This window comes from Cotesia glomerata, linkage group LG6 (assembly GCF_020080835.1).
Source record: "Cotesia glomerata isolate CgM1 linkage group LG6, MPM_Cglom_v2.3, whole genome shotgun sequence".
NCBI lineage: Eukaryota > Metazoa > Arthropoda > Insecta > Hymenoptera > Braconidae > Cotesia > Cotesia glomerata.
The window spans coordinates 5,022,608-5,042,321 of record NC_058163.1 but is presented as its reverse complement, the minus strand read 5'-3'; the positions used below and the strand labels follow the sequence as shown (position 1 = coordinate 5,042,321).

Below are 19,714 nucleotides of genomic sequence, written 5' to 3'. Positions count from 1 at the left end.
CAAAACAAAGTTGTAATAGAAATTACAATGGAGTAATTGAAAATTTAGTAATTTTCTTTGTGATATTCAAATTTCGATTGTGAAATTACACAGTAAAAAATTTTTCGTCATTGTGTAAAATGTAAAAATATTTGTGTAGAATTTAACATTTTAGTATGTTGATTCAACACAAATTGTGTAAAAAAAGTCATCAACACAAATTTTTGTGTTAAATTTGACGAAAAATTTTTTACTGTGTATATCGTGAATTAAAAAAAAAATAATGTGAGACAAAGACGAATTATGAAAAAAAAACGCTCTGCTACTTAATTGATTTTTCAATTATCTATTTCGTAAAAGAGCGTTTTTTTCGAAATTCTCATTTTTTTAAAGAAAAACATAAAACTGCAATAGCTTTATAATCATCAGTGCAACAAGAATAGTACCGTTTTTCGCAGTGAGTGCAACGCGAGAAAAATAGGGAATTGACTGTTAAGAATTTTTTAAGCACTTAAAATTTTTTTCCTAATTCAGGAGTTAATATTGTTGTTAAAAAAATAGTTTTTTTATAATTTTAATGCATTTTAACACATTTTTAGTAAAAATACTATAGAAATTTTCTTAGTTTAAAAATTTTTCTATTTAAATCAAGATAATGTTAATTTTTTGTTCTTTATAAAGAAAAATCTGCAACTGTTCCTCGTAATAAATAAAAATTCCATTAACAGTGAACTAATCTTTAAAAGCGCAGATGTTTCATGTTTTTAATTAAAATATCTGCTGGTAAAACCTTTATAAAAATATCTTCTATTGTTGAGAATTACATTGTAAGATCTACCAATACCAAAGATTTTTCCTTAAAGGTGAAAAAAACCTCCGATATATAATGTAACAGCATACCCATATATCTATAGATCAAATTCACAACACTGAGGGTTCAATGTTGTGTTTAAATGGCCCGATGTAGATGTAGATGGTCTTCAGAGTAAAATAAAATATAGTAACTGGCCTCAGGCAGTTGGTTTTAGAGTTGGAGCATTATATTAAATTCCAAAGGATCTCTTTCAGGACCGTCTTTTCCTTCTCGGACTTTGGGTTCAAGTTCGGGACTTAAAATTACACTTACACATATAAACGTACTTACATTAGTGTTAGTAACGGCTGCTGGTGTTGTTGTAATGGTGGTGGTGGTGGTGGCGGTGGATGTTGAGAGTGGGGGTGTCTGAACTCGTCAGGGTGTCAGGCAAGAGAAGCATCAGCCAGTTGTTGAGACCACTTGTTTCATTTTCGTTTCAGATTTAGCATTCACTTGAAAGCGCGTTGCCAGACCGGCAACATCGGGTCATCAACATTTACCTTTTTTATTTTGTCAAAAGTGCTTTTGTTTGTTTTATCTAAGTTTTTAGTTATCAAATTTGTGATTTTTTATCCGTGGGAAAATTTTTAAAATAAATTGAACTTATTTTATGAGTTTTTATTAAAATTTTTTGTGCTGGTTCATTTGAACTAAAGAAGAAATAGGATTAATAGAAAGGGTGATCAAAGTCCGGAGATATGCGCTTCAATTAAAGTTAATTTAAACTCATTAAGTCCTCTTGTGGTCACATTGACCAAAGAATCTTACATCATAAGGTCAACGGCAGTGCGAGTGTTTTTTTTATTAATTTTTGATAAACATTTAATATGGAGGAAGTATCGAAAGATTTGGACATGCATATTGTAAATTTGCTGACTAAACTATCGGAAATGCAAGCAAAGGTCAAACATCGAACGAAAAATCACAGACATCCCATGTCCACAGAATTAAAAAGCATAGAATTGTGGAAAGCTATTGCAACGGAATGTTTTTCAACTTTTCTCTTCTCACTTATTGTACTTGGCGCAGCCTCTTCTTCAAATGTTTACGGAAGTGGATTGTCTGTGTTGGCAACTGCAATTGCTTCTGGATTCGCTATTTCTGCTATATACCTAATCTTTGGCCATATCAGCGGTAAATATTGTTTGTAAACATTGGAATTATCATAAAAAGATAATTTAATTGTATGCATATTTTGTTTGATAAAATGTTTTATTGAGTTTATCTTATCTTAGAAGACATTAAATATTACATTTTTTCTTATTTCTTCATATATTTTTGTTTAGGAGGTCACGTTAATCCAGCAGTGTCACTGGCATTTGCAATTACAAGGAAAGTATCACCACTACGTGCAACTTTATACGTAGCAGCACAATGCGGTGGTGGAATTGCTGGTGCGGCAGCGCTTTATTTGTGAGTATAAAATAATAAGTTGAAAAGTAGATTAATTATACTGAAAGCTACACTAACTTATACGCCACGGTGATTACTGGTGTTACTTTTATTAAAATAATTAGTTTATATTTACATAAAAGACTAATGACGGGATATCCAAAAATATAATTTAAAAGTTAATTATTTTATTGAAGAAATTAAATATTGAATTAAAAATTTTACTGTTAAATTAAATTGTTCAAACTAAAAAAAAAATATATTATTCAAAATTTCACTTTTCAAGATTTTTAACTTTAATTCAAGAAATTAAAATTATTAAATGAGCAGAAAGTTCTTTAGAAGAATTTTACTCTAACAAAGTACTTTTACTATTTTAAAACAAGATATACATATGTATATTTCTTTTAAGAATTTCTTTTTGGATTAAGACTGGTTTCAAAAACGCCGTCTAAACTAAAAATTTTTGGATTTCTGCTACTTTGATTAGTGATGTTACTTTTATTAAAATAATTAGTTGATATTTACATAAGACTTATGACTTTGGATATCCAAAAAAATAATTTTAAAATTTGCACTGAAAAATTAATTATTTTATTGAAGAAATCAACTATTGAATGAAAAATTTTACTCTTAAATGAAGCAATTGTTCAAAATAAAAAAAATGTATTCAAAATTATATTTTTCAAGATTTTTAACTTTTTAATTCAAGAAATTAAAATTAAATGGGCAAAAAGTTTTTCAGAAGAATTTTACTCTAACAAAGTACTTTTACTATTTTAAAACAAGATACACGTATACTCCCTTCAAGAATTTCTTCTTGGATTAAGACTTGTTTCAAAAACGCCGTCTAAACTAAAAATTTTTGGATTCCTGCTACTTTCTATGTTAAAAAAAGTCCCAAATAAGTTCCAGAATATGTTGAAGTAAAAATTTCGCTTTTAAAAAAGATTTTTTTGCTATTTTTAATGAAGAAACTTATTCTTGAACCAAAAATATATTGTTCTTGGAAGAAAACGCAATTATAGTTAGTTTTCGAGAATTGTTCTTGGATAGAAAATTTGATTGTATCGATCGAGGACAATACGCTCTTAAATCAAGTGACAATAGTTATCGACCGAAGATATCGGTCTTTTAAGCCAAGATGACGATATTCAAGGCAAAAAATTCTTGAAGCGAAACAACCGGTTGTCTTAAAAATAAGTTTATTGGAAAGAATATCTTTCTTGAGTCTAGTTCATTTCTTTATCAGTGTAGATACAAGTTAGATTTTGAATTAATAACAAAAGTATTATTACGATTGAAATTCGACAGTATAATTGTGAAAAACAAAAGAAATGAACGGCACATAAATCTCGTTAGATAATAATTACAATGAACCAGGCAGCAAGAGGCACGCGTAATTGCCAGCCAAAGTAAGAAAATAATTATGATAATGAAACAAAAATAAAGTAAAAGTACTCGTGCGTCGTCGAGTTGCACCTGCCTTGTACCTTTAATGTAAAGAGGAACGAGGGAGAGAAAACGCCGACGCGGACACGGACGTACGCGTATATAACAGCTGCCGCAGATGTTTCGTGGACCAAAGCGATTGAGAATGATGATCAAGTAAAGACGATGATAAAGAAGTTTATATAAATTTAAGTATGCGCATGATATAAGCGTAAGAGACAGAAAGAGAGCACGAGAGAGGCAAAAAAGGACCACATGTTTCAGATAATGAATACCTGTGTGAGGTGGGACATGTTTCAAAAACCACCGGTACTATACAAGGTATTCTGAAAATTGGTCTTTTTCATCTCTGTTGATGTATCTATACATTCAGCAGCTGTTTCTCCTCCTCCAACTCCTTCTTTTCTTTTTCTTCCTCATTCTTTACCTTTTTGTTTTGTTTAATTTCAGTGTTTTTTATTTTTAAGTAATTGCTATCTTTTTTTTTCTCTGTCATAAAAAATATAATTCGTATCTATAGTAACAATAGCATCGATACTTTTTTAATTAATTTAAATAAGTTAATTATAAACACTTCATTTTATTAATTTAATTAATTTAATTCCAAAAAATTATCAAAATTTTGCAATTTACAATTTTAATCTAAAAAAATGTCTTTATTTTTTTTAAAATTCTAGTTTTTTTTTCTGAAAATTGTCTTCTTTGATTTGAAACAAAGCTTTTCTTATTATTAATACAAATTTTGGAATTTTGTGCGCAAAAATTTAAAAATTGAAAATTTAAAAAATTATTTACTGTCAAACCAAGTTTAAAAAGTATTTTCTATAAAAGTTTTATATTGTATGCAACAAAAAAAAGTATTTCGTACGTTGCTTACTTTCGTCCCTTTTAATCTTATAATATATAACATACAATCGAACTGAGGGCGGGAATACAGTACAAGGTACAGATATAAGCTGTAAGAGAAGCAAGAAGAAGCGAAAAGGTATAGCAGCAGGTCGAAAAGAATTGTATAGAGTTCCCAAACCCATTGCACAGCAATAAAACGTCTAGTGTACATTGAAAGAATATACCTGGAGGTAGAAAATCTTTTATGGAAGACTAAAAATTTTAAAATTCACCGAAAATAATAAATTTTAAATTTTGAAATCGCGTTTTAGGCTTATAAATTACTGCGCTGAAGTAAAATTTCAAGGATTTATCTGAGGAGAATATTTTGGCAATAAACTGACCTAAACCTGAGCTTAGACAGTATAAATCCCGGGTAAGACTCTAGACTTTACTCAAAATTTTTTGCTCGAGTTTAAACACTGCAGAGACGTGATATTGGTATCTAATCCATTTTTAATCATAGTTCACAATATATCACGTACGGATGAAGCGACTATGTAAAATTTACAGATATTAATCTGCAAAATTTCCACAGTATATATTCTGTAAAATTTATAGAAAAAATATGTAATTATTACAGGTGAAATTATGTGAAAACTACAGATTTTGTTTGTAAAATTTACAGATAAATTTTGTGAAATTTACAAGAGAGTTATGCAATCATTGCACAGTAACTTCTTGAATTAAAATTAAGTTTGACTAGCAACCTTGCAGTCACTATGTGACTGCCGTGACTTGTGAACTATAAGTAAATAAAATTTTGCTTTATTAAATAATGACTTTTGTTAAATTGAACTGTACTTTTTTAACTATTGACGTTTTTAAAAATATAAGCTCATCCCGATGTTACATTCATCAAGAGCTTTCATTTGAATACCCACATGCATTTTTGATATATTTTTCATATATACATATATATAATGTATATTTTAAAAATATAAGCCTATCCTGATGTTACACTCATTAAGAGCTTTCATTTGAGTACCCACATGAATTTTGATATATTTTTCATATATACATATATATAATACATATAAATATATGAAAAATTGATGTGGGTACTTAAATGAAAGGTCTTGATGAGTGTAACATCGGGATGAGCTTATATCTTTAAAAATGTCAATAGTTCACGAGATACAGGGTCATTTCTTAATTATGTATCTAGAGATAGAGCATTTTCAAATGCAGCCTAAATACTTATCATCATAAATTGACTAGTGGTGAGAATGATATGAAACCATGAAAAGGCAGAACGCCAGGTTAAGACTTTTCCAACGATACCAAATTTAACGACAAATAGTATATTACACACCTGTGGCAAGAAAATGAGAAATGTCTCAGAACACATATATGTTGCCCGAGGCGAAGCCGAGGTCGACATATATGTGATCTGAGATATTTATTATTTTGCTGCCATAGGTTTGTATACTATTTTTCTGTCCGACAGAGGCGGAAAGCGGCAATTTCGTTTAGTGCAGCGGGCCGAAAGTTGCCACTTTCCGCCTGGAGGGCAGAAAAACCCATTTTATCATCTAAATACACTGGCCACAAAATTTTGCTTATTCTCTTAATGATATAGACTATCGATTAAAAATGTAAATAATAATCTGTTAACAGTAAATTAAAAACTTTTATTATGTGTGCATAAATAATTTTTTTTACTGATTATTTAAAAATAATTTGTCTAGAAGTACACTGTAAAGAATCAGAAAAATAAAAATTTTTGATAAAATTCAAAAAAATGATAGAAATTAATTTACAATGATACTGACTCGAGTAATGCTTTTTAATTCATTACGATAAATTTTCAATAATAATTACAGAAAGTTATATTATAATTACAGACTCAATTTGTTAAATTTAAAGATTTATAAAGATAAAATTTGACAGGTATAAATAACATATTTTCTATAAATTTTACATTTTACATTTTTCAGATTGTGAAATAAATATGAATTTCATGATAAATTTCATCTTGAATTTCAGATGAAGTTCATGATGAATTTCATAATGAATTTCATCGTAAATTCCAGCTGAATTTCATGATGAATTTGAAACAAATCGTCTATGAAACTTAATTTTTTTAATCTGTAAAAAAATATTCGCAGTCAATTATATTGAAATTTTTAGATTTATTTATACTGACTCAACATTTACAATTCTATAACTTCTATTTAGATTTTAATAAAATTTAATAATTTTTTTAAGAGGAAGAACACAATATGAAAAATAATATTTCGAAATTCATCATGAATTTCAGGGCGAATTCCAGCTGAATTTCATGATGAATTTGAAAGAAATCATATGTACAATTTAATTTTTCTAATATATAAAAAAATATTCGGAGTCAATTACATTGGAATTATTAGTTTTATTTATACTGACAAAATTTATAATTCTATAACTTCTATTTGGATAAATTTTTTGGAGTAAAAGAACACAATATGCAAAATAATATTCCGAAATTCATCATGAATTACAGAGTGAATTCCAGCTGAATTTCATGGTCGAAATTTAATTTTGCATATTGTCTACTTTTACTTCAAAAAATTTATCCAAATATAAGTTCAAAAATCGTAAATATTGAGTCAGTATAAATAAAACTAAAAATTCCAATTGACTGCGAATATTTTTCTACAGATTAAAAAAATTAAGTTTCATATACGATTTATTTCAAATTCATCATGAAATTCAGCTGGAATTCACGATGAAATTCATATTTGTTTCACAATCTGAAGTTCATCCAGAAATTCATCATGAACCAAATTTTTTTTTGTATGGGTATCTATAATTATAGATACACGGAAAAAAGTAAACTGTAAAATTCACTCGGATTCCGGTTAATTTTTATGGTTTCAAACAGTAAAGCGGGCATCGGGGTGGCAAAAATATAAATATTACAGAACTTAATGTAGAAAGTATAAAAGCCACAATTTATAATTTAATATCCAAAATAAGTGATTAGTAGCTGTCACTATAGTAAATAACGACTCTTTCAACTTGAAAAATTACAGTTTCAAACAGTAAAAATTGCCATTTCAATGTATAGTCCATATTATGAGGAGAAGGGGAACTCAGATGAAAGAGAAGGGGGTCTCACTCTGGGAGAATTTAACATTTGAAACAGTAAAAATTATACTTTTAAAATATACATTTTACCAGTCCAAGCAAGTCAATAATTACAGTTTGATTTTTAGCGTTGCGTTTAAAATTTACCATTTTACTTTGTAAATATTGACGTTGCTTATATTAGAAATTTACTAACTTTATTTTATACTTTTTACATATCATTGCGATCATTTTTTAGGTACCAAACGATAAATATCACAGTCTGAATTGTTAATTATTATACTTTAACATTTTAGACATTTACATAGCGAATATTACTGTTTGAAATAGTAATTTCTTCCATGTAAAGAGTAAATTGTAACGTTTAAATGATAAATATTATAAAGTGAATAGTAAAATCACCATTTTACTGTTTGAAATGGTAATTTTTAGCAGTTGATCATTACTTATTATAAATCGACTGTTATTTATTACAGTTTACTTTTTTCCGTGTAGAATTTTGAAAATGTTACAAACTTTTCCATAAATTTTACAAAATATTTCATTCCGTGCGCAAAAAATAAATAAAAAGGGGTCGATAAATCGAAAAGTTTGATTCAATTAAATCTGATGGGAGGAAAAAAAATTGATAAATAAAACTATTGGTATAAATATGTAAGTAAAAGAGGGTCGAGGCATCCGGTTGTGTCAGCCACGCTTCTCGATCCTCATACAACCTAAATCGACCTCACAGGGACTAGCACCTGCATCCTTACAGCTGTTTCCTCTATTCCGTCAGTGACAACCACCTACCTCATGTTTATTCGTATTCAATCCATGGACTTTCAAGTAGTCGAACCGAAAAGTGTAATGCACTAGTTTCTGATTTAGATTTTTTTGTAAATTCAAATATATTAAATTAGATTTAGATATATGTGTGATATACATATGTATATTGAATGAAAAGTATGTATCTAATGCGAACAGATGTAAGGACCCAAGGATTTTTATTTTTTTACCGGGGGGAGACGATAAACGTTCGCAGTGCTCTCTTGAGACCTATGCCCTCACATTGCCAATAGAATAATGCTCTAGCTTTAACTAGAGTATTGTTAGATTATTATTTCGGTACATATCGCACACTTGTTACCTTTTTGCGGTCTCAAATACGTTTGTAAAAGCTCTTTTCGTCTAATGCTAAGGTTCTTTTAATCAGTAAGTCATGTTTTTTATTTTTTTTTTCTAATTTAATTTATCGGAATAAACTTTTGTACTAGAAAAAATAATTTGATTCAAGAAGAATATTTTTTAAAAAAATTTCATCCTTTTTTGAAAATATTTAGTATTTTTAATTTGATAAATTAATTTAAAATATAATAATTATAATTTTTCTATGCTAAAAAATTTTATTCAAAACGGAAAAAAAATTCTTGACTGGAGGGTAAATTTTCTTGGCTCAAAAAAATATTAAGAAAGATTGAGAATTTCTTGAACGAAGTCAAAGTTTCTTGAGCCTAGAAAATTTTTTTTTGTTCCAAAATAACTTTTGTCATCCTTAAAATTTTCTTGGTGCAAGAAATTTTTTTTTCTGTGTAAAAGAAAAACTCTCGAAGAAAAGCAATTTAACAAATTCTAATAATATCTCCTCATTTTTAATGGGACTAATTATAAAATTTTTATAAGTAATATTTCAATCAGAATTATGAAAAAAGTAGTTTTTGATAATTTAATTTTTATTTAATTATAAATCATTAGTTAAATATTATCCAAATTAATTAATTTTAAATTAAACATTTTAATTAACGAATTAATTAACTAGATTTAAAAAAATTCTTGATTTATGTGAAAAAAAAATTTTTTTTTACCAGAAAATCAATTTAATATTTATAAAATGTATCATATTTTATTTTAATTAATCCAAATAGTTACTCGGATAATTTCTACGTAAAAATGTTAAAAAAAAACATTTAAAAAATTTAGATTATTATCATAAATTATTTCTCTTGAGGTTATTTTAAAAATTTCTATAAATCAATTTTTGCAATTTTCAAATAGTTAATTTTAATTGATAAAATTTTTAATCAAGTAATTGCTATATCTTTTCAAAAATTAAATCACGTTATTTTTTTAAAAATTAATAATTTAAGAAGTTTAATTAATAGATTTTTTATAAGAAGTGGAATGATTAATTTGATATAAATTATTAATTAAAAAAAAAACGTAATTTAAATAATTACAATAATTATCCACCAAAAATCACCAATTGATTTTTTTTAATTTTTACTCGAAATTGCCTTCAGAATAAGTTTCTGAATCAACATTTTTTTTCTCAAATCAAAATCCTTTTTTTTATCAAACTAGAGTACAAAATTTCTTCCATTTTTTTTGAGAAAAAAAATCCGATTTTTTCTTTTTAAAAAAAGGCCGAAAATATTCTTCAAAGCTCAAAAGTCATTTATGACAACAAAATAAATTTAAAAACCAAAAATTAAGTTCAAACAATAATAAAGAAGCCAACAACCTGTAAGACGAAAGCTAAAGCTAAAGAACAGAAGGAGAATTAAGATGACGACAGATGGTCCCACACGTGTTCGATTTTCTTAAAAAATCTTCCCTTTTATTTTTCTTAAAAAACATGTCGGAAGATCATTGTTGTTATTACTGAGCCACTGTTATATATAAGACATTTAAAGTTTATAGTTATGAGGGCTAGGGTGTTAGACTTAGAAATAGGCAATTAAAATCCAAAGAAACCTCGTGAAAAAGGCCTAGTAATTTAAAAAGGAGTGAAGAAAATAGAAATACGTGGGGGTGAATTAAAAAGGTATAGTAGATCTTCCGTAAAAAGGTAGCCTGATGTTAGATGTTAGAATATCTGAAGAACATCTGCTTGTTGGTGCATCGATCAAAAGAATCATCATCTACTATTCTTTGTTATAGCCTCGAGACGTCGTTTGAGATTCCAAGCAACCGTGCAACATGTGGCTGGCACGTGTTTCCCCTGTACTGTCTTCGTATTCGAATAACATTGCTACGATTTATATTTATATATATATATATATATATATAGGATCATCTCTTTCATTTTTTTGGGCCTGGATACCAACTTTGCAGCTGCCTGTCTCGAAGGGACCAGGTTCTACTACTATTGCCGCTGTATACTTAACAATCTTATATACACACCGTCCATTTTCCTTTACACATTTTACGATGCTACGGCTTAGTGCTTAGTGCTTATTTCTTCTCCTCTCTTTTCTTCTTTTAACTTCTCTGATACGCTTGTATGATTCTCTCCCAAAAGGATCTTGTCCAGGCCGTACCGAATGCTTTCTTTATTCTCTTCCTTTACACTCATATCCCGTACACTCTAAAGAATTTCGATACCTGACTCTGTGCGTCCGTTACCATTTTCTTTTTTGCTCATAATACATTTTTGTGTATACAGATACACGATATATATTTTTTTTATACTTTCATACTAATATTTATATGTTACTCGCGAGTAATAAATTATTTATGCATATAACTTTTGAGTTTAATTATTATTTTTAAAGATTTTATTATTATTATTATTTATTTAATTTAAATGCCAAGGCAGCAAGCCGAATAACAAAATTACAAACATTTTCTATGAAATAATTAAAAAAAAATAGTAATTTTGATTATAAAAAAAAAAAAAAAAAAAAAATTGAATATTTTGAGAGTAGTAATAAGGCCGAAGAATCTAGCAAACTTACTTATGTAATCAAACTATACTTAATCCTAAAAGTTAGGTGTGCAATGGCCCAAGAAATAGGATTACTAACTTCGCCAACAGCCACTGTATGCACGGAAAAAATACTTTGTAAAATTTATAGAAAAGTTTGTAAAATTTACAAAATTTTATCTATAAGCCGACTTATGTAAAATTTATAGAAAAGTTTGTAAAATTTATAAAATTCTATCTATAAGTCGACTTATGTAAAATTTACAGAAAATAAATTATTTTTACGTGGTAAATTTTGTTATTATAAATCTGTGAGTTAAATATATTGAGTCTGTAATTATAATATAACTTTTTCAGTAATAATTACTAAAAATTTATCGTAATGAATTAAAAAGCATTACTCGAGTCAGCTTTATTGCAAATTAATTTTTATCACCTTTTTGAATTTTTTCAAAAATTTTAATACTTCTGATTCTTTACACAGTTTTTCTAGACAAATTATTTTTTTATAATTAGTAAAAAAATTATTTATACACACATAATAAAAATTTTTAATTTACTATTAACAGATTATTTACATTTTTAAGGTAGTTGTTGCGTGATAGGCATTTCAACAGAAAATTATGAAATTTTTTTTATTGAAAGATAAATATATTAATAATTCACTACCAAAATTTCAGATCAATTGACCGCACCGTTTTTGAGTAATTAATTTTCGAAATTGTATCTTTTACACGTAGAGGTATAGAGATGGTAAAGTTAGTATGAAATCTTCCGTACCACTCGAGTGGGCCAAAAGATTTCATACTAACTTTATCATCTCTCTACCGCTACGTGTAAGATGCAATTTCAAAGTAATTACTCAAAATGTGCGATCTGAAAGTGTGACCTCTTTCAATAAAAATTTCATAATCTGTTAACTCTAATCGAGAATCAAACATAATTTTAATTCAAGAAGTTACTCTGCAAAGATAACATAATACTCTTGTAAATTCCACAGAATTTATCTGTAAATTTTGCAAAAAAAAAAATCTGGTTTTCATATTATTTCACCTGTAATAATTACATATTTTTTTTATAAATTTTACAGAGTCGTTTTTTCCGTGCTTATTTTCAAAAAATTTTTCAGCTGTCATTCAAACTTTTGTAAACAAAAAAAAACTAAATTCATGAAGTTTCGTCTTTTTAAGAAGTCACGATTCAAAAATGATTTGAAATTTATTGAGAATGAAGATCTTGAAACTGTCACCTTTAGCACTAGTTCTTTTTCTCTCAGAGCAAATTACCTAATATGTTTATCTAACATAACGACTGAAAATTTTCAAAATTATTTGTATAGTTTGTTTCATTGTAAATGAGAAGAGTACGTTGTAAAATTTATAGAAAAGTTTTTACAAAATTCTATCTATAAGTTGACTTATGTAAAATTTACAGAAAATATGTTATTTTTACCTGTTAAATTCTGTTATTATAAATCTGTAAATTTAACAAATTGAGTTTGTAATTATAATAAAACTTTTTCAGTAATTATTACTAAAAATTTATCGTAAAGAATTAAAAAGCATTACTCGGGTCAGCATCATTGCAAAAAAATTTATATTACCTTTTTTAATTTTTTCAAAAATTTTAATACTTCTGATTCTTTACAGAGTTCTTCGAGACAAATTATTTTTTTATAATCAGTAAAAAAAAATTATTTATGCATACATAATTAAAATTTTAAATTTACTATTAACAGATTATTATTTACATTTTGAATCGATAATCAAATTTAATTTTAATTCAAGAAGTTACTCTGCAACGATAACATAATACTTTTGTAAATTTCACAGAAATTATCTGTAAATTTTACAAAATAAATCTGTAGTTTTCATATAATTTCACCTGTAATAATTACATATTTTTTCTGTTAGTTTTGCAGAATATATACTGTGGAAATTTTGCAGATTATTTTCTGTATAGTTTACCAAGTTGTTTTTTCCGTGGGATCATATGTTAAAATTAGTTACTAGTAACTACCAATATCAATGAAAAGAACCAACAATGCTCCTTTCACCCCATTTTAGGTAAAAGAAACATCTTACCGTAACAATAACTTGAATTTTTAATACTTTCTCTTAAATCGTCCGTTTCTTAATTAATTTTCGTCGTTGACCTCACTTGGAGCGTTTAATGTTATTTTCGGGTATAAATTTAAAAAAAGCGAGAGAGTGTACAGGAGTGTGACAAGGAAAAGAATGACAATAAAAATACAAAAAAAAATGATGAAGATAAACATGTTCTTTCGTTTCCTGTGAGTTCTTTCTTTCGCGAGCGGGAAGTGGCTCAGCAGAGTCTCTTTGAAATTCAACACAGAATTCAGTCGTTGCCATACCACAGAATTAAATACAAAAAGGCCTTTGGAATTTAGTATAATTATAAAACTCAATAGTATTTTAAAATTATAATAAAAATTAATATAATTTTAAAACATATTCGTTAATTTAATAAAATTAAAAAACTTTTAAATTTAAAGTTTTTTGACCATCAAAAGAGAAGAAATAAATTTAAAATTATTAAGAAACATTTCAATCAATTAATGAAGTGTGTATATAAATATATATAAAATGAATAGACATAACAACAAACATAAGAGACGACAATACAACTCCCACGATTATTAAAACTCAATGCATGACGCCCTAAGTATTCCCACGTAATTTTATAATGACACTTAATTCGCACGTGTCCCTCATCTTTCGTCTATTATATTTACAGACATAATAATAACAATATCAAACAAAAAACATAATAGATCAATCCTATTTAGCATACTCGAATATTCGCAAAGTAAAAAAGATAAATAAAACTCAAATTCATTTAATTAAGTTTAATTAAACGACCGGAATAATCGGAGATTAGGTCAATGTTATAGATAACCCAGATATCCCAGAGTATTCAAGAGAGCAAGTGTTTGAAAGTCTGTCCGAGTCTGAGGGGTGTATCAATAGCTCGTTAAACGCGTTGTCGAGGGGTAAAAACATCCCTTGACAATCGGTTTGAAATTTATTTAAAATGTATCAAGCACGCGGCCGCTCTGCGAAACAGGGGCTTGTTTTTCTCATCCCCCGTTAGCCTCCCATCCATTCCCTTCGCTCTTGTAGTTTTAAGTTTCGATGATCGTGCGAATCGGATCGCGGAAATCGAGTACAGGTTGCCACTCGAGTCAAGTGCAATTTCTTTTAGAATCTTTCTATTCTTTCTATAGGACAGATGAACTGTTTTTTTTTTTTTATTAAAATAAAAAAAGATTGGAAAAAACTATTTGGTTCGGAAAAAACACTGGTTTTTTAATTTAATTGAAGGAATTTTAAAAAAATTCTTAGAAAAATTATAATTATAATTCGGAATTATATTGTCAAATTTCAATACACGGAAAAAAAAATATGGAAATCATTCCTATATTTTTAATGAAATGTTTTCCTTTACCATTTTAGGAGCGATTACTTAAATTATGGGAACTGTACCCATAATTTTTGGGATATGTTACTATAATTATGGGAATGGTTCCTATAATTATAGGAACGATACCTATTATAACTGCAATATCGGCATGATTCCCATAATATATAAGAATAGTTTCTATAATATTATAGAAACCATTCATATAATATTATAGGAACCATTCCCATAATATTATAGTAATGATGTCTAATAATATTGAGATATTTATCATTACAACTCAAGTTATTTGGGGGCGTCCATTAATTATGTGAGGTGTTCTAGGGGGGGAGTGGATCAAGCTAAATCTTACCAAATCTCACTTAGGGGGGAGGGGGGATCTTAACAAATATCACGTAATTTTTTCTCAAGCAGAAAACAGTGTAAAATTGCGTGAAATAGTATTTCTATAATAAAATATGGCCAAATTTGACACAATAGTGTTTGTCGTATTCGTCTGAATCCTGCAGAGCAGCAAAGTAGCGCTCGATTGTTTAATTTGATTATTGATCGATAGGTTCACTAATTTTTTAGGTAGATTTATTTAGAAATCTATCGGTGGTAGCCGGTCTCATGTCGTAATTTTAATAAAATTTTGTCATAATATGTTTAATTATCTTCAATTTAAGCTATTGTTCGTCGACTTTTAATACTTTTTTCAATTTATTTCGTAGTTAAGAAAATTCAAAAAAAATCAAGAATAAATTAAATTTTAGCTTTTATCATCAAATGACTTTTATCTGTAAAAAATCTGATTTTTTAGGTAGATGTCTTTAAATATCTATTTGTTATAGTCAATCTCATGTCGTTATTTGCAAAAATATAATAGAAAATAAATTTTAGGACATTACGGCCTTTTAATAACGTGTTTTTTTCAATATTCAAACAAGAAATCTACTTATCCATGTCGGGTGTAGCCGAATGGCGCTTTTTTTTTTATCAATAATCCAACACGTTTACATCCAAAACATAAATTTTGAAGAATCTCGCGTGAGATTAGGGGAGGGGGGAGGGAGTTGGGGAAAATCTTACGAAATCTCATCAAGGGGGGAGGGGGGGGGTCAAAAAATTTTCAAAAATGCCTCACGTAATTGATGGAGGCCCCCTTTGTGACTTCGATGACCACTTTGAAGCATTTGAAATTATTAGTAATTTCGATAATTTTACTTGCTTCCCAATAACATCATTTGAAATATGTAAAATAAGTAATATTGTTCATATAAATAATAAAAGTTACATATTCAAAAGGTGGATTTAATAAATATTCAACGTATGTATTGTAAATAAATAATTTGTTTTAAAAATAAAATGAAATAGTAAAAATAAACAATGAATTTCCATATCTACTTTGCTCCTCTAATTGTATAGTAAGAAAATATCCCTTTTATTAGAGAAACTTTAGAATTGCTACAATATTTTTCAATATTATCTAACACAATAATAACTGAGTTGGAATAAACAATTTAAGATTAAGTACACACGTGAATAAAAATTATAAAAAAGAAATTTTTTCACTCTAGTGAAAGATCAATTTTTAATTACAAAAAAAAATTTATTAGCAAAAAAATATATATAATAATTACTTTATATTTTTGATGTAATTGCTTCATTATTATGAACATAAACATTTTTCAATTATTATGTGCGTCATTCCCATAATATTATAGAAACCATTCCCATAATATATTGAAGCTATTCCATTATTGTATAGGAATGTTTCCAATAAACTATTCCTATCCCAAATGGGTATGGTTCCCATAATGAGCATAGAATTGATACCTATAATGATCATTTTATTATAGGAACCATTCCCATAATTTTTGGAAAGGTTCCTATAAATTTCTCGCCGTGTAGTAATAATACTTTTGTTATTAATTCAAAATCTAACTTGTATCTACACTGATAAAGAAATGAACTAGACTCAAGAAAGATATTCTTTCCAATAAACTTATTTTTAAGACAACCGGTTGTTTCGCTTCCAGAATTTTTGCCTTGAATATCGTCATCTTGGCTTAAAAGACCGATATCTTCGGTCGATAACTATTGTCACTTGATTTAAGAGCGTATTGTCCTCGATCGATACAATCAAATTTTCTATCCAAGAACAATTCTCGAAAACTAACTATAATTTCGTTTTCTTCCAAGAACAATATATTTTTGGTTCAAGAATAAGTTTCTTCATTAAAAATAGCAAAAAAATCTTTTTTCTGCCCTCCGGCCGGAAAGTGGCAACTTTCTGGCCGCTGCGCTAAACAAAGTTGCCACATTCCGGCTACGTCGAGCAGAAAAATAGTATACACCTTGGCCAGTAAATAAAGAAAGCCTCAGATCACATGTTTGTCAACCTCGGCTTCGCCTCGGCCAAAAATTACATGTGATCTGAGACTTTTTCTTATTTTACTGGCCTAGGTATGTAATATACTAATTTTAAAAGCGAAATTTTTACTTCAACATATTCTGGAACTTATTTGGGACTTTTTTTAACATAGAAAGTAGCAGGAATCCAAAAATTTTTAGTTTAGATGACGTTTTTGAAACAAGTCTTAATTCAAGAAAAATTCTTGAAGGAAGTATACGTGTATCTTGTTTTAAAACAGTAAATGTACTTTGTTAGATTAAAATTCTTCTGAAGAACTTTCTGCTCATTTAATAATTATAATTTCTTGAATTAAAAAGTTAAGAATCTTGAAAAATATAATTTTGAATAATACATTTTTTTAAGTTTGAACAATTGCTTCATTTAAGAGTAAAATTTTTCATTCAATAGTTAACTTCTTCACTAAAATAATTAATTTTTCAGTGCAAATTTTAAAATTATTTTTTTGGATATCCAAAGTCATTAGTCTTTTATGTAAATATCAACTAATTATTTTAATAAAAGTAACATCAGTAATCAAAGTAACAGAAATCCAAAAATTTTTAGTTTAGATGACGTTTTTGAAACAAGTTTTAATTCAAGAAAAATTCTTGAAGGAAGTATATGTGTATCTTTTTTTAAAACAGTTAAAGTACTTTGTTAGAGTAAAATTCTTCTGAAGAACTTTCTGCTCATTTAATAATTTTAATTTCTTGAATTAAGAATCTTGAAAAGTGAAATTTAAAATAAAAAATTATTTTTTTTTCCACGCATAAATTCGATGGTAAGATAAATAGTGGAGAGAGAACTTAATAAATATGACTTGAACTTGATATACAGACGTATTTCAATAGATACAAATATAATAAATGATCAGGCCACACATGTGGTTCCGTAAGAGAATAACTAATAAAAAAGGTCTTACTCGTGACCCCGTATGATTGTACATATCGAGTGAAAATTGGGCGACTCTTGTTTCGAAGGGGGTTGTGTATCATCACCCCGATAGTATTCGAGCTAATATAAACATTATAACCAACGGGGGTTGTTTTATTATTTTTTATCCCATTGCTACACAAGGGTCGTGGTACTGCGGTAGGGTAATGACCTATGTGTGGTTAAAAAATAATTCAAGTGATCCACCGCTTTACCCATAAGGTCTCCCATATGTGACCTACCATTTATATCTTTATACTTATCTCATAAATTTATCTTTTGTTTTTGCAGCATAAATATAAGCCAATCAATGCCAACCAGCGGACGGCCAAGTTTAGCTTACGAGAAATTACTATTGGAGATGACACTTTCATGGTTTATCGTCGCGGCACATTTAAAAGCTGACAAGGATAAAAATTATTCTGCGTTTCTTGCCAAACCTGCTGGAGTTCTGGCTGCTGCTTATACAGCTTCAACATTAGTAGCGGTAATTTTAGTTATTTTAATTATTAATTTAACCATTTTCAATTTATTCTAAATTATTCAGTCTTTAAAATATTTTTAAATTCAATTTTATTTTTTTTTATTATTTCAAGTTATTTTATAAAATTAAGACACTTCATAACAGACTTTTAAAAACAAAGAACAAATGAACATTATAATTAATGTGGTTACATTAAGTAGCTTTTTTGAATCTGTTGTGTAAAATGTTACAAAGGGTTATTATAAATGGGTCTTTAAAATACTTTAAAAATTCTTAAAAAAAACACTTAGAGAAATTACAAATTTATTGTTATTTGTTTGAAAAGATTTTTTCTTGTTTTTTTAATCATATTTTGTTATAATTTAGAACCAAGACTTTTTAAAAGTAGAGATAATTTTTTTTCTATATAAATTTAAACTATTAGAAAAAATTTTGTCCTGTTTTTTATTTTAAATATGGATCATTTCATGTCAATTCGACCAATAGTTGGAATACGTTAAGCCTAACTTTAAGATAACGTCCAAAAAATAAGAAAAAGTTCAATTCAATTCAATTCAATTTATTTACCAGTATTAATACACGATTTAGTCGTGTCCCATATAGAGTTGAGAAATGTCAACTGTGTATGGGACTGGATACAATATAAAATATAATATATAGGGTATAAATATAAATTTTAAAATATAAAAATTGAACGATATAAAAAATAATAACAAAAAAGTAAATCTAAATATAGGTGAAAATATTTATGTTTATCCCGAGGCAAAAATCCCTTCCTCCCCATACCAGACAGTTAGCTTTTTCCTAATATATTTTTTCTTTCCTGTTAGATTCTTTAAGCAAGTGGCAACTCATTAAAATATTTGATAGCATTGTAATAGGCATTTTTTTTACTGATTTCTTTATATATCTTAGGTAATGTAATTAATTTGTATCTAGCATTAGACTTATTATTTCTATATAGTATTTTACAATTTTCATAATAATATACAACAGAGGAGATAACAAAATTACTGGTGATATTTGCCGTGTGCGACATCTTGGTTCTGTTTTTTATAGATTTTATTGTAGATCTAAGTGGTTTTAGAGCAGTATCGTTAGCTCCCCTCCCCCCCCCCCCATGCAATAATGCCG

General features: G+C 27.6%; 1 protein-coding gene across 1 annotated transcript in view; it reads left to right on the top strand.

Annotated features, from left to right (window-relative positions):
• Window positions 1-1,239: 1,239 nt before the first annotated feature.
• LOC123267647 (neurogenic protein big brain-like) overlaps window positions 1,240-19,714 on the top strand; it is a 32,411-nt gene continuing 13,936 nt past the window's right edge. Inside the window, exons 1-3 of the mRNA XM_044732383.1 lie at window positions 1,240-1,969; window positions 2,122-2,248; window positions 18,388-18,583. Of these exons, the coding sequence (XP_044588318.1) occupies window positions 1,663-1,969; window positions 2,122-2,248; window positions 18,388-18,583 (630 nt within the window). The 5' untranslated portion in view covers window positions 1,240-1,662. The remainder of the gene's footprint in view (window positions 1,970-2,121; window positions 2,249-18,387; window positions 18,584-19,714) is intronic.